Source organism: Rhinatrema bivittatum, chromosome 9 (genome assembly GCF_901001135.1).
Source record: "Rhinatrema bivittatum chromosome 9, aRhiBiv1.1, whole genome shotgun sequence".
In the NCBI taxonomy this organism is placed as follows: domain Eukaryota; kingdom Metazoa; phylum Chordata; class Amphibia; order Gymnophiona; family Rhinatrematidae; genus Rhinatrema; species Rhinatrema bivittatum.
In genome coordinates, this window is record NC_042623.1 from 53,317,211 (window position 1) to 53,334,010 (window position 16,800).

The 16,800-nt window shown below is 42.7% G+C and overlaps 1 protein-coding gene across 5 annotated transcripts in view; it reads left to right on the plus strand.

Annotated features, from left to right (window-relative positions):
• PIK3CG (phosphatidylinositol-4,5-bisphosphate 3-kinase catalytic subunit gamma) overlaps window positions 1–16,800 on the plus strand; it is a 138,051-nt gene that overhangs the window by 93,710 nt on the left and 27,541 nt on the right. For all 5 annotated transcript variants that reach the window (XM_029616445.1, XM_029616448.1, XM_029616447.1 and 2 more), the window contains one exon: window positions 6,874–6,964. In XM_029616445.1, the coding sequence (XP_029472305.1) occupies window positions 6,874–6,964 (91 nt within the window). The remainder of the gene's footprint in view (window positions 1–6,873; window positions 6,965–16,800) is intronic.

Genomic DNA, 16,800 nt, shown 5'->3' on the forward strand with positions numbered 1-16,800 from the left:
CAGGCCGTGGCACTCACCAGAAGCAGCAGTAGAAGCTAAGCTCTATACTTATGGTCCTCTTCCTTAGTGCCCATGTCTCTCACACACACACACCATACCAGTCATGCCCCCATGACCAGTTTCTGTCTCTCACACACCAATCATCTCCCAAACAGTCTTTGGCACACACACACCAGTCACCTTCCTGAACAGTTTCTCTCATGCCATACACACACACACACACACACACACAGGCTTCCCACTCCCGTGTTCTACTTACATATACGGGCTTCTCACTCTCATAATCACTTTCTCACACACACACACACACCAGTCACCTTCCTGAACAGTTTCTCTCATGCCATACACACACACACACACACAGGCTTCCCACTCCCGTGTTCTACTTACATATATGGGCTTCTCACTCTCATAATCACTTTCTCTGTCTCTCTCTCTCTCTCTCACACACACACACTCACTCACTCACCAGTCTCTCACTCCCATGCTTGTTCTCTCCACATGCACAGGCTTCTCATTCCCATAATCACTTTCTCTCTGTTACACACACACCAGTCTCTCTCATTTCCATGCTCACTCTCCACGTGCACAGGCTTCTCATTCCCTGAATCACATTCTCTCACATTCACACACACACACCAGTCTCTTTCTCTCACACACACCATCACCTTACCAAGCAGTCTCTCTCTCTCATGCATGCACACTCACCCTGGTTTCTCACTCCCATGCTTTCTTTCACCCCCACAACACCAGGCTTCTTACGCCCATGCTTTCTCACATACCCAGACTTCTCCCTTCCATGCTTTTTCTCTCTCTCACACACACACATCAGTCACCTCCCTGACTAATGTCTCACACTCTCACACACACATCAGTCACCTCCCTGACTAATGTCTCACACTCTCACATATACATCAGTCATCTCCCTGAGCAATCACTTTCATTGTCTCTCACATACACACACACACATCAGCTCTCTGACCAGTCAATCACACACAGGCTGGCTGGCTGCTTCTCTCTCTTTCTCTCACTCACTTCCTCTTCTCCCCCGAGCACAAATGGGAGCTGCAGCAGCCTCGCTGGCCAAGAAAGAAGAATCCCATCGGCCGCGGGAGGCTCGTGCTGCTCTCTCCTTTCTCCATTACCGGCTGCTTCAACTGCTCGGGGGCCGATGCTGCAGCCGCCGCTGCTACTTTTTCGCGCGGCGCGGCTCTCTCTCCTTCCCGCGCACCACGATTCACTTCCTGTTCCGGGTCACGGGAGGGGGGGGGGCAGGCGCAGGAAGAAGAAAAGGCCCAGCCGCGGGTGCAGAGCTTCTTCTAGCGCCGCTGCCGTTCCCGCTGGGCTTGAACGTGCTGACAGCCCGGCGGCAACGGCAGCGGGAGAGACCGGGAGCGCGCGACCCCTGCGTTTTGGGCGTTCGACCCCCGCTGGGGTCGCGACCCATAGGTTGAGAACCGCTGCTTTAGACAATGACTTTTCTGTTGATGTTGTAGAAAAGGTTTCCTTTTGACAACTCTCTCATGCAGATCTATATTGTATAAGCAATGCTGTACTGAGGACAACTACTCTAGTGTCAGCTCAGCTTTTCAGCAGGTTGTTTGCAGTGATCTGTGTGTTTTATTTTACAGATATGACCAGTTTACAGGCAGTCTTTTTGAATGGACCGCTCACCTATCAGCCTTGCCAGAGACCAGCTGGACAACTTACTTGGCTAATTTGCTCACTGGCAGGAGTCAGGTGGTTTTCCAGGCAGCCAATCCAAATAGGAGGGCTTCCTATGAGGATGTCAAGGCTGCTATACACAGAGAGCTGGGTATTCCCCAGAATATTACTGGCAGCAGTTCTGGTGAGAGACCCTACAGTCCGGGAAGAGCCCCAGAAACCTCTGTCACCAATTGAAAGATTCCGGTTGGCAGTGGCTCCAGCCGGAGGCAAGATTGGGACTAGATGTAGCCCATCAGATACTCCTAGAGCAGTTACTAGATGGTTTTGACTGACCCCTATGGAACTGGGTCTGCCGGCACACCAGGCTCACCTTGGAGAGAACCCTGGAGATGACTGTAGCCTTCCACCAGGCACAGTCAATGCCCACCGGCATAAGGGGCTTAGAGCGACATCCCGAAACAATTCCCTGGCATGGTATAAAGGATAGAGGACCTCAGCAATGAGCCTCCAAGGCAAACGAACGCACATCCCTACAACATAATGCATGAGCTTTTGAGATCATCTGTGCTCCTTCAGATTTCAATCATATTTGAGGATGGCACCTACATCGTTTTTTTGTTGATCCAATAAAAATAATCGTAACTTCCAAAGATTTCATTTTTCTTTAAGACCAATGAGGTTATTAAAACTCTACATTTTTGCGGAAAGGACCAGCTATACTAAATTAGTAGGTATTAGAAAAATGGGGGGCTTACAATCGCAAATTACCTGATTGGCAATTGTATAGTGTGACCTGCCTGCTACGTTTAGTCCATGAGTGGGAAATGCAAAGCAGCAAATCTGATTGTGACCAAATGATAAAGGGGATGGAACAGTTCCACTATGAAGAAAGGCTGAAGAGGTTAGGGTTGTTCAGCTTGGAGAAGAGACGGCTGAGGGGGGGATATGATAGAGGTGTTTAAAATCATGAGAGGTCTAGAATGGGTAAATGTGAATTAGTTATTTACTCTTTTGGATAATAGAAGGACTAGGGGGCACTCCATGAAGTTAGCATGTAGCATATTTAAAACTAATCTGAGAAAATTCTTTTTTACTCCATGCACAATTAAACTCTGGAATTTGTTGCCAGGGGATGTGGTTAGTGCAGTTAATGTAACTGGGTTTAAAAAAGGTTTGGATAAGTTCTTGGAAGAGAAGTACATTATCTGCTATTAATCAAGTTGACTTAGAAAATAGCCACTGCTATTGCTAGCATCAGTAGCATGGGATATACTTAGTTTTTGAGTACTTGCCAGGTACTTGTAGCCTGGATTGGTCACTGTTGGAAACAGGATGCTGGGCTTGATGGACCCTTGGTCTGACCCAATATGGCAATTTCTTATGTTCTTATGATGGAAGAGTGGTCTTACCCTTATTGGCCAATCAATCTTTTCTACTTGCCATGGTGTAAATTGCCCTTTTGTTCTCAGGTTAATTTTTGGTTTCTTTCAGTAAGGAAGGCGTAGAATTGGTGGAGGGCACACATTGGAAGGAAACCCAATTTTCCTCTTTTTTTACTTTTGTGGGTAATGCTGATTTTCCTGCAGGGCTTGGGAAATCCATTGTTTTTTGGATTGGGATGTTACAGTATTGATGAATGTGAACAATATTATTCATAAAGACCTGGACTTTCTCCTCTCTTTTCAGGAAATTTGTGAGTGTTGGAGTATTCTTAACACTTAATTTTTTGCTTATGTGCAAACCCGAAATCTCAGAGCCAGGTGCATCAAGGCTGAAGAATCTTTTTCAGATGTCAGTGCAATCTAACAAAATCACCATTTGGTATCTGATGTTACAAGATGTGCATGCTTTCTGTTTACTAAGGCTAGCTGATATATGATCTTCTGATCTTAAAGTTATGATAACTGAAGCAGATATGAGCACTGCCTTTGCTTCCGTATATAAATACTATACTACAGTTCAAATTTTATTTTTATTTATTTATTTTGAGTTTTTCTATACCGGCATTCGCGATGGGAATCGCATCATGCCGATTTACAATTAACAAGGGGTGAAAGAAGATAACACATAATAAGAAACTTTAACAGGTGCTCAAAACAAAAGATTGCAGTTACAATAAAACAAGGGAAATACAAAAACTTGGGGTAGAGAAAAGGAGATAGGAATATAACAAAGAGAATAAATTTACCAATAAATGGTGTGAACCAAGAAATGGAGTTTGCAGAGTTATTGAATTACCATGTTGAGGAACAGTTGTTAATTACCCTCTTAAGAAAAATTCTGAGCGTCAGTTAGTGGCGAATTAATGTTCAAATGGGATCTAGAAAGGCTTTCATAAATAACCACGTTTTGAGTCTTTTCCTGAATGTAGGGAGGCAGGGTTCTTATCGCAGATCTGGAGGGATGGAGTTCCATAATGGGGGTCCTGCGGTGGAGAAAGCCCTGTCTCTGGAGGTTATAAGTCTAGTGGTTTTGGAGTGTGGTACCTGTAGGGATTCTCTGTAGGATTCTCTGATGGGTCTGGAGGAGGTATAATTTCTGAATTATATCTCCTCCAGACCCATCAGACCCACCAGACCCTCCAGACCCAAATGAGGGAAATACATTTTAAGTTACAGGTTTTATTTAACTAGAGAGCAGGGGGCTAGGCTAAAGTTATGGGAGTCTGATTTGTGTTTAAAATATAACATCAAAAAGGTTATTTTTGCTATATGCTTACAGATTGTCATTAAACTGCAATTTTTTGGAAAAAACCTTTTTCATTTGTTGAAAAAAATTTAAATTGCACGGTAAGTTGGAATGGTAAGCTGATTTATTTAGTTCTTTTAGATAGACTGTTCTGCTCAAGGGAGGTTTGTTTTGTTGTCATTTCACTTTTGTGGGCAAAAAAAGTTATTCTATCTACTTGGAACAGTGAAGAATTTCTATCCTTTGCGCAATGGCTTGTTTTACGGAAGAAGTGTCCTCACATGGAAAAAACTTGAGAATTCAATTGTTGACTAATCCAAGGAATTTAGCTACAAATAAGGCTTAAATACATTTGTGGAGACGATTTGATGCTATTCATGTCACTTATTAAGAAATACATTTGAACTGGATGTTTATATATTAAGTTTTCTTAGCTTTTTGCTGGGGGGGGCATTTAAAGAGAAATGGAAAATTAATAATTTGGATTACACTGATTTGGTTATTGTAGATGCTACTTATTCTGTCTTAGTCATATTTTAAATGTGTTCTATGGACTATGTGCTAAATTGTTGTTTATATTATACCAATTCTTTGATGATTCAATAAACAGATTATAAAAAAAAAAAAGTTACACCCCCATCCTGCCCACCACTTAGCTGGCCAACAACTTAGCCGGTGATATGTGTGCCTGAGCTTGAGACCAACATGGAGACAGCAACTGATCCAGAATCCTCTGCTATCTTAGCCTTCCTGGCTATCGGGCCAATACAGTAAAGTCCGCGGGAGAACGGGCAAACGCCCACTCTCCTGTGTGCGCAATTCTGTATGCAAATTAGGCCTGGCGGTAAAAACAGGTAAAAGGAGGCGCTAGGGACACTAGCGCATCCCTAGCGCCTCCTTTTGGACCGGAGCATCGACTGTCAGCGGGTTTGACAGCTGACGCTCAATTTTGCCGGCGTCGGTTCTCGAGCCTGCTGACAGCCACGGGTTCGGAAACTGGACGCCGGCAAAATTGAGCGTCCGGTTTTCGAGCCGCGGGCTGACTTCAAATTTTTATTTTTTTTTTACACTTTTGGTAACTTTCGGGACCTCCGACTTAATATCACCATGATATTAAGTCAGAGGGTGCACAGAAAAGCAGTTTTTACTGCTTTTCTATGCACTTTCCAGATGCCCGAAGAAATTAGCGCCTACTTTTGGGTAGGCGCTAATTTCTGAAAGTAAAATGTGCGGCTTGGCTGCACATTTTGCTTTGTGAATCGCGCGAGAATACCTAATAAGGCCATCAACATGCATTTGCATGTTGCGGGTGCTATTAGGTTCGGGGGGGTTGGACGCGTGTTTTCGGCCCCTTACTGAATAAGGGGTAATGCTAGCGCGTCGAAAACGCACATCCAATGGAGGGTTAACAGTGCGCTCCATTGGAGCGCACTGTACTGTATCGGCCCATATGTGAACTTTAAATGCCTTACTGAGCCTGACTTGCAGGAATTCCAAGGACACCTGGACAGCACTTGAAGCTGGCGACACTTTGTGATGCCTAATTATAGGTTCACAAAAGCGGAAGGCAATGGTTGGAACTTCAGGCTAGACTGTCACTACAGGGGCACCATTAACAGGGGCATCTGTAAACACAGCCTAAGATGTGATAATTACCCTGACCAGCAAGATTCTAACAACAAAGAGTGATGGAAAATGGGCTCCACCTTGGAGAAATAATCAGGGTAGTTTAGGGATAATCTATCATGCTGTTGACATGACAATCTATGTAAATGATTCTCTAGGTCATCACGCAGGTACAGAATTTCTGACCTAGTACTGTATTGTATTTTACCTATAAAAGAAGGATCAGTTCATGTATACAACGAGATGCTGGTGGTCAGTTTGTCAGAGAAACGGCATCCAGCATCTCCCAAGAATACTTATATTGCTCAATAAAAAAATTATACTTTCTACAAAATCTAAGTGTTCTTGTATCCCTGGATAAGCGTCATAAAGCATGGCTTGGCTCTTAACACTGGATAACTGGTTATCTGCTAAGTAGCGTCCACTCAGCACGGCTGACTTTCATCTGCTACCATATAACCAGATAAATCCTAACAGATCTAGCTAAGTGGCACAGAATATCGGGCCCAGCATATTTATCAATGCTAAACCTGCCGAGATAGTCTTTGTCTGCTGAGATTGTTCTGTAGAGAAAAAACCATTTATTTTTTTAACTTAGTTTTATTGCGGTTACATTTATCAGAAATAGGTCAAATTATAAAACTTATTGATTTTGAATCCCTTTCAGTAATGTCTCTCTTTTCACTTCATTATTAATGTATAAAATATATTTTGATATGAAAATGATAAAAAGGAGAAATTCTGTAGCAGTGAGCAAATTTTGTGCAACCACAGAACCCTCTAAAACTAGGAAGCTTGATTATTATCCCTGAATCTTGGGATATCTTTTGTGTAAATGTTTACATTTTGTGAAGGTTTTTTTTTTTAAACAAAATGATTGTTTTATTACAGATTCTTCGCATTATGGAATCAATTTGGGAAGCAGAATCCCTGGACCTTTGTCTGTTGCCTTATGGCTGCATTTCTACAGGAAACAAAATAGGTACACTTTTTTTTTTTTTAACACAATTCACTTAGAGGAGGAATAGCCTAGTGGATAGAGCAGTGGGCTATAGAACCAGGAGACCAGGGTTCAAGTTCCACTGTTGCTCCTTGTGGCCTTGGGCAAGTCATTTTACTCTCCATTACCTCAGGTAGAAACTTAGGGGGTTCTTTTTCAAGCTGCGATAGCCCATTATCGCGTGCATTAGGGTGTTATCACGTGTGGTAAAATTAAAATTAGGGGAAGGAGTGGAGTTTGGGAGGAGTTGGGGCAGAGTTTAGGGAAATGGGGTGGCGGCACCGCTGCCGGCCATAATGTTTTAGACATTATCGCTGGCAGCAGCACAGGAAATAGCACCACCTTTTAGCGTGGAGCTATGGGGGCAATAGTGTGCAGCATAGCCTCACAGCCACAGGCGAAACTGCACTGCTATGATGTGGCCGGCTGCACACTAATGCACTCCTGCCCCCTTTTTCTCACCACCCACCCCCTTTATCGCGGCAGATCATCATTCTGCACGGAATGATGAATCTAGCCCTTAGATTGTAGGGAAATATCTACAGTACCTGAATGTAATCCGCTTTGAAGTACTGAAAAAAAGAAAAGTGGAACATTTAAAAAATCTAAATTATATTCGTAAGCTTTATCGTTGAAATTCAGATCCAAGGTGTTCATGGAAAATATACTTCGTTGTGAACGAGGTTCACGGAAAAAGTACTTCGTTGTGAATAAAGTTCCACATCTGGTAGGTGGGTGTGTCCCAGTTCCACCTTATTTCTCTGCAATAACGTATTATACTTGGGGATATTTTTCTTCTTTTAGCCCAGTTCATGCTAGAACTGGAACTATACTTTAGTTATCCCACTTTCACTGGTGAGTATATTTCCAATCAGGAGCCTTCTTGTTCCTGAACATACCAGATCAGTCCAGAAAAGTGGGTTGTGTATCCCTACCAGCAGGTGGAGTCAGAGAACATAAGAAAATAAGAAAATGCCATACTGGGTCAGACCAAGGGTCCATCAAGCCCAGCATCCTGTTTCCAATAGTGGCCAATCCAGGCCATAAGAACCTGGCAAGTACCCAAAAACTAAGTCTATTCCATGTTACCATTGCTAATGGCAATGGCTATTCTCTAAGTGAACTTAATAGCAGGTAATGGACTTCTCCTCCAAGAACTTATCCAATCCTTTTTTAAACACAGCTATACTAACTGCACTAACCACATCCTCTGGCAACAAATTCCAGAGTTTAATTGTGCGTGAGTAAAAAAGAACTTTCTCCAATTAGAACTTTGGGCACTGATACATAATGAGAGTGCCACCTGCAGTCACTCAGTATTTCTTTGACTCCAGCGGGTGGTACAGATGCACACCTGCAGTCTTTAGTTATATTTTTTATTTAGTTAGTTTGAATTTAATTTTTTGGTTTACAGTCGCTTCCTGAGGTGTTAGGCGCTTTCGTGGGCCATCCCTCAGTAGAAGCCAGGCGTCTGGGGAATTGGATATTCCTGTCAGGGTTTCGCCCGCCACATTTCGGTGTCTGACGACCAGGGGCTCCTGCCTACTCACCACCTTCTCTGCTACAGCTGCTCCCTTGTCTCCTGCAACAGCTTTTCTCTGTGTCTTGGTAAAGTTTAATTAAAAAAAAAAGAGCTGTTTTCACTGCGGCTGACTGACAGTCTTCAGTGCTGAGGTAAGGAGAGGTGCAGGAGGGACCGGGTTCGCTCCAAAGAAGGTACTTGAAGCAGGGCCGCGCGGCGCGCGCCCCCTAAGGCAACTGGACAGCATGGCGGGAGGCAGCACCCAAGCCGGACCGGGGACGCCGGAGAGGATGGCAGGCAGACGCCGTGACAGCCAAACGTCCGTCAACCGCAGGTAGAGTCGCCAGAGAGGTAAGGAGGGCGGAGTGGAGACGTCGGGAAGCGACAGTCGTAACATCTGGATTGGAGTTTGAATTTAGTCCTGCGAGTTCTATGTGGCGCTCCTTTCGAGCCTCTTCGTGCAGTTTCCCTGAAAGATCTGACTTTGAAAACAGTGTTTTTGCTGGCCATTTGCTCGGCCCGTCTGATCTCAGAGTTGCAGGCGCTGTCTTGTCGGGATCCTTTTCTTTGGATTTACGACGATCAGGTATCATTACGTATGGTTCCGTCCTTTGTCCCTAAGGTGGCTTCAGCCTTTCACGTCAATCAAACTGTGGAGCTTCCGGAGTTCCCTAACTGGTCCCGGGAGTCTTCTCAGAATAGAGACCTTCATCTTTTGGATGTGCGGCGTGCCTTATTGCATTATCTGGAGGTTACCAATGACTTCAGAGTTCTGAACATTTGGGAGAAAGCGTCAAAGGCGACCATATCTCGGTGGATTAAGGAAGCCATTTGCGCAGCATATATAACCCGAGGGCGTCAGGTGCCTTTGGGTCTCAGAGCTCATTCCACTAGGTCTCAGGCTACCTCCTGGGAAGAGTGTCGGTTACTGTTACCTCAGGAGATCTGTAGGGCGGCAGTGTGGTCGTCTAGTCACACTTTTACGAAACATTACCGATTGGGCGTTAAGGCTTCTGATGAACCGTCCTTCAGGGAGAGTGTGCTTTGTGCGGGTCTTTCGGGTTCCCGCCCAGTGTAGAGTGGCTTGGGTACATCCCACTTTTCTGGACTGATCTGGGTATGTTCAGGAAATGAAAATTGGTTCTTACCTGCTAATTTTCGTTCCTGTAATACCACAGATCAGTCCAGAGGCCCACCCCTTTCTTCAGATACCGAAAGACTGTCTTGGTCAGAACCTGCTTAAGTTTTTTATTGTTGAAGCTCCTTTTTTGCAGACGTGATTCATGGAGCAGTTTTTAGCAGTTGTTCGGTCTGGTTTTTTGCCAGCGACGAAATGATTGTCCGGAAATTTGGTTGGGTGCTACCTTTCGTTATTTAGTTCTGTTAGCATGGGCTTGGGTACAGGTCAATACTGAGTGACTGCAGGTGGCACTTGTTATGTAGCAGTGCCCAAAGTTTTATTGTTCTCTGACTCCACCTACTGGTAGGGATGCACAACCCACTTTTCTGGACTGATCTATGGTATTACAGGAATGAAAAGTAGCAGGTAGGAACCAATTTTCATATAATTCAGATAATGCTGCTTGATGTGCTTTGCTTTGGGACTTGATCATACAAGCCACCCTGTGCTTTTTCCCTTATATCTGTGAGTCAGTACCCCAGACTGTAAAAGGGCCCATGTTAATTGTTGTCTGTATCCACTTCCCCCCATCAAAGCAGGGAACGATGTTGCAGTTGCATCAGAAATGTCAAGGCTATTGATTGAGGGTAGTAATCCCCATGCCTTCTGTTAAGGGTAGTAACTGCCGCCCCATGCACCCTCTTCTTCATTTCCATTCTCTGGACTTTAGGGATCCACAGTGTTTATCTCATGTCCCTTTGAATTCAATAACTTTTTTCTTCTTCACCATCTCCTCTGTAAGGGCATGCCAAGCATCCACCACCCTCTCTGTGAAGAAATATTTCCTGACGGTTCTGAGTCATCCCCCCTACTGTTTCCAACGGAAAAGGTTCAAAGTTTGTGCATTATTAAATCCTTTCAGGTATCTGAAGGTCTGTATCATATCTCTACTGCACCTCTTCTCTTCCAGGGCATACATATTTAGATCCTTCAGCCTCTCCTCATATATCTTCTGATACAGACCCCACACCATTTTGGTCGCCCTTCTTTGTACCGTCTCCATCTTGTCACTATCCTTTTTGAGATACGGTCTTCAGAACTGAACACAGTACTTCAGGTGAGGCCTCACTAAGGACCCGTACAAGGACATTATTGTCCTTGTACGGTCTTAGCTAATCTTTGTGCTAATCTTGAGATACGGTCTTCAGAACTGAACACAGTACTTCAGGTGAGGCCTCACTAAGGACCCGTACAAGGACATTATTGTCCTTGTACGGTCTTAGCTAATCTTTGTGCTAATCTTGAGATACGGTCTTCAGAACTGAACACAGTACTTCAGGTGAGGCCTCACTAAGGACCCGTACAAGGACATTATTGTCCTTGTACGGTCTTAGCTAATCTTTGTGCTAATCTTAGCGGTCTTCCCGACCGCTAAGATTAGCACAAAGAGGAACTCTACACGCACCTCCCATGAAAACATCTTTAAGTAAAAGAGCTCTATCCACAGCAGGCCCCAAACAGTGGAATTTGCTTCCTCCAGAGCTAAGGCTGATACATTGCCCCAACACGTTCAAAAAAAGACTCAAGACATGGCTGTTCGGTCAAGCATTCCCTTAACTTACTAAGTCCTCCACAGCTCCCACAGACTGTTCATACTATTGACACCCAGAACCTATGTTCATGTTTTTTACTCATCAATAATAAATTACTCCCTCCTCCCCCCTCCCCCAAACAATCTCCCTCCCCATGGCCTCGTTTCGCTCTAATAGTGCGTACTGTTACTGATCCTAGTTATATTATGTTATGTTATCCAAGTTGTTCACTCCCTTGTTCATTGTAAGACATATGTTGTCATTGTTTACTACCTGTTGTAATGTAAACCGGAGTGATAAGTAATTCTGTTACCTGAACTTCGGTATAAAAAAAGTTATAAATAAATAAATAAATTATTACCTCCTTTTTCCTGCTGGTTATTCCTCTCTCTGTGCAGAAGAGCATTCTTTTGGCTTTAGCTATTGCCTTGTCACATTGCTTCACCGTCTTCAGATCGCCAAATACTATTACCCAAGGTCTCTCCCCATCATATACAGCTCTTTCAGATTACCACACCCCAGATGCATGACTTTGCACTTTTTGGCATTGAATCCCAGCTGCCAAATCTTTGACCATCCTACAAGCTTTCTTAAATAATTTTTTCATTCTCTTTACTCCTTCAAGCATGTCCACTCTGTTGCAGATCATCAGTATCATCTGCAAGTAGACAAACTTTACCATCTATCTTTTCTGCAATGTCACTCACAAAGATATTGAATAGAACCAATCCCTGTGGCACTCTGCTTAACATGGTTCTCTCTTCAAAGTGCAGAGTACAGTTCTAGTTCTGGCACGAGAAGAAAAATATACCCAAGCAAAAGTATCCAGACTGGGTTCAAAAAAAGTCTAACTTTTCAACTGTATTCCAACTATCAAAAACACAAGTCTCTTGAATTAGTGGCTCAAAAGTCCATCCTTTTCTTCACCCAATCTGTTAACTGGTCAAATGGGCAAACAGATCTCTGTCCCAGTCCTTTGGGATACCGGGGGTTTGCCCTTCCCTCAGGCACTGGTCAGTCAAAATCCAAACATCTTCTCAAAACTTCTTCCTCAGTACCTCTTTGCCAAATGCTTGACTTGCCTTCTGTGAGATCCAGGGGGAATCTCCAGCTCTCCAACCACCTTGCTTTGAGATCTAGGGGAAATCTCCTCTTTTCAGTCCTCTTTCTCTTGGATCTGCTTCTTTAGATAAACGACTATCTTTTATTGAACACCAACTACGGACTTGTGTTTTCTTTTGAGTATTCCCCTTGTGGACTTAATAGGGAACGGATGGACCCTTTTGTGATTCCTGGTTTCTCCCTATTTTGCTAATTTTGTCTTCCCTGCTGTTATTTTTCACAATCTGACGACACCTGGAGATTTTTGATAAAGAGTGTGAAGTGGTCACTGAGATAGTGATTGACAGCGCTAGGGGCCCCGGAAGAGAAGTCTTCCACCCCATCTGGACCTGAACCCGCATCCATAGTACCCCTAGTCTAGGATAATAAAGCACCAAAACGGAGAATTGGCTACATGAGTATGAATCATTTTCTTGGAATGTAACTCATAAATGTCACCAAATTTACCCTGATGTAAGTGATGAATGTTGGGAAATGTGTGCCTCAGCTGGCACTGTTTTCCAGATTTGATGGAAATGTCTTGAAGTTAAATAATATTGGGGGAAAAAGTAATCCACTTAATAAATAAAATAACATTTAAACCAGTTAGCAACACCTAATTGTTCCTTCTGAATTTTTTGATTCCTGAAATTAGACCTAAACTTTAAAAAATTAATCATGCATTGTATTGTGGCAGCTTACTTTGAAATAGTGTAGCTTAGGAAAAGAAATATCTTGTTTCTGTCTTTGGATTTTGAATAATTCGAAAGTAGGCTTGATAGATCTTTGGTCTGACCCAGTATGGCATTTCTTATATTCTTATCTTCATTCCACTGAGTCACTGATTCAGCATATTTGGAAAGTATATCTAATGGAAAAAGTGACAGCTTTGCATAGGGTAAAATCCAACAATTTAAGTCTATCGGGGAACATTTTAAAGAATAATATAGTGTAACAGCACAGCCTATCAATCAGGACGCGTGTTTTCCCTTACCCCTTATTCAGTAAGGGGAGGAAAACGCGCGTCCAACCCGCGGCACCTAATAGGGCCCTCAACATGCAAATGCATGTTGAGGGCCCTATTAGGTATGCGCGCGGGATACATTTTACTTTCAGAAATTAGCGCCGGGAAAGTGCACAGAAAAGCAATAAAAACTGCTTTTCTGTGCACCCTCCGACTTAATATCATAGCGATATTAAGTCGGAGGTCCTGAAAAGTAAAAAAAGTAAAAAAAAAAAAAAATTTGAATTCGGCCCGCGGCTGTCGGGCCGAAAACCGGACGCTCAATTTTGCTGGCGTCTGGTTTCCGAGCCCGTGGCTGTCAGCGGGCTCAAGAACCGACGCCAGCAAAATTGAGCGTCGGCTGTCAAACCCGCTGACAGCCGCCACTCCTGTCAAAAAGGAGGCGCTAGGGACGTGCTAGGGTCCCTAGCGCCTCCTTTTACCCGGATCTACCGCATCACCTAATTTAAATAGAGAATCATGCGCACCGGCGAAGGGCCAGTCCGCTCTCCCGCGGACTTTACTGTATCGGCCCGAATGTGACTTAGACTTCTCTAGGCTCCATTTCCAAAATTAAGTTAAAGTCGTTGGGTGAGAAGAGAGCATTGGGGTGGTTATTGAAAAAAAATTGTTTTGGGTTTCTTGTATTGCATGTTATCACATCTGTGGTCTTTGTATTTTGCTGTAAAGCACTGCTTTACCCATGGAAATGCTTTCTAAAATTGCCCTAGTTATGGATTTTGTTTAGCAATGCATGGAGATCTGAATTCCCTCTAAAGTGGGCAAATGGTTCTTTAAAGTATTTGGGAATCATGCCACCCAAAGATCTTAAATGGTTGTTAGATAGTTAGATACACAAGAAATCTATTGCAACATTGTCCATTTCTCCCGGTCTCTATAGTTGGTAGAATTTACTTTTTTTAAATGATAGTTTTTCCAAGTAGATATATGCATTCCAGTTGGAACCTTTTTGCATTATTATAAAAAGATCTTGATTAATGTGATGCTAAAAAAAAGTAACTGGATGAGGAAGAAAGCACATCTAACATTAAAAATGTTAATGCAGGGACTAGAGCAGGGCGGCTTGAGGCTTTCAGACAGATTTATGTAATATGGTGTCTAACCTAAGATATTTAGAAGAATGAATGTTTAATACATCTTTCTATAAGCTATTAAATTTGGAAAAGTTTTTAATAAGTTCCCTTGAGCTAAGATATGTAGTGAATGTAAAACCTCATAACTTGCCTTTAACCCTAAGAACTAGCCCTTTGGTTTTTCTATTGAAAAAAGCATGGAGGGATGTATGCTTGAAATTATGCTACGGTTTCTCAGTAATACCACTTTTCCCCATTATAACTCATCTACATTTCATACCAGGGAGCCATTTACAATTTTTGAACTTTGAGCCAGTAAAGGGCTGAGTTTTGTCTCTCAAATGGTGAAAGGGGATGAATCTGTTAAAATGATTTAGGCAGTGAAACAAGAATATGAATTTAGTCGCAAAGAATTCCATGATTACCTTCAGTTTGGACACTATGGGGGTAATTTTACATCATCGCTCGTAAGTTAGTCATCAGATATGGGCATATTTGAGGGTAAATTTCAAAGGGATTTCTGCAGATAAAGTACTATATACTATACATAGTGCTTTACCTGAAGAAATGGCACTTTAGAAAATTGTGCAACCGATAATCATGTAAAGTTATGTACATAAACACCGTGAGGTCCATATTCAGTAGGCTGGTTAGTGGACAAGTTATCCGGCTAAAGTTAGCCGGATAACATGTCCCACATATTCAGTGGGAGAAACATCTGGCTTACATATATAGCTGGATAACAAAAAAAAATAAAAAACTGATCGGCTGTGTTTGAAAATAGCCAGGTTGCTCTGTCATCTACTAAAGAAAAATTGTTGCCCCATCCCCTCCCTCCTTCCCCCCCCCCCCAAAAAACATGTCAATTCATACATTGTATCCTAACCCCCTCCCCTGTCCCTAAACCTTTTTAAATCATAGAGATTTGCCCCGTTTTGGAAGCCGGGCCTCCATCCCAATGTTCCCTTTAAAAGGAGCTCAGCCTCCCTCCCCCCTCCTACCTATCCACTGAGAAAAATCGTGGCTCCTGCCCCCCCCCCCCCCCCCCCATCTTCCTCTCTGGGAGCAAGGGACCCCCGCTCCTGGCGCGCCAGCATCGCTCTGACAGAGGTTAGCCAGATATCTCAGCCCCTCCCTGGAACATCCCTGAAACACCCCTTTTTTTATCCGGCTAAATTCTAGCCAGGTAACTATTACATTATCCATCTAAATGGCCTTTGAATATGGACCTTTGTGTGTATGTATTTTTACATGCATAGGAGAGAAGCATTCCAGGATGTGGGGCCTGGGTGAGACTGGGACTTAAGGCGCATACTTTTTCAATTTGAAAAAGTATGCACGTAAATTCTCTTGGCAAAATTGTGTGCACTAAATAGGTGTAATTGTGTATGTGTAGTTTTGCTGGGATAATTTTCAAAGTGGACTTATATCCATCCGCAAGTCTGCTTTGAAAATTGGTGCAACTTATGCGCAAACATGTATGTAAGTTACACCAGTTTTCAAAGCAAACTTACAGATATAAATCCACTTTGAAAATTATCTCAGCAAAACTGTCCGCACACAGTTATACCTGCCTTTATATGTGCTGAAATGTTTTGAAAAAATGTACGTGCATATTTTTAATAAATTTATTTTTTTATTTTTTATTTATGAATTTTACAATGTAATATCAAGCATTAAACTTGAAAGGCAATACATGTAATACACCATTGTCAAAAAACAGAAAAAGGTAAAGATTTTACACATTTCTAATGCCACATATCTTACAAGCCCACAATAAGTGATCCAAGATATACACAATCCAAAAGAAAATCAAGATATAATAACAAGAGGTATTAGCTATAATGGGTCAGTATATTGTTTGAGGTCAGGTTACTACTATAAGGAGCTCATTGACCAGAAGCAGGAGAAGAGCTAAACTGAACTCCAGCTTTATTAGTGAGAAAGGTTATTAGTTGAGACGGATGCAAAAACAAATAGGAAGCACCCTGGTGCTTAATCAAGCATTTGCAAGAAAATTTTAACACAAAAAACAATCCTATCTCAAGAACTTTAGGTTTTAGTAACAAAAGCTGGCATCTTCTCCTGGGTTTGTCTTGAAAGATCAGGAAACATTTGAACTTTACAGTTCAAAAAGAGCTCAGTTTGATGTGCAAAGTATTTTTTGAATATCCATTCCCTATCAGAGTCAAGCAAGAATGTAACAATAAATGTTGAAGGCGTAGCCAAATTTTGATCTGACTATTCCAAAACTGCCGAAATATCCTTCTTAGGTGACTCAGTAGATAGTAAAGCTTGCATGTCGCTGTTCTGCAATGTCCTCTTCTTTAACTGGGGGTATAATAAATCTTGGAAGTTATTGGAAGCGCAGCTTCTGGAATTTTTT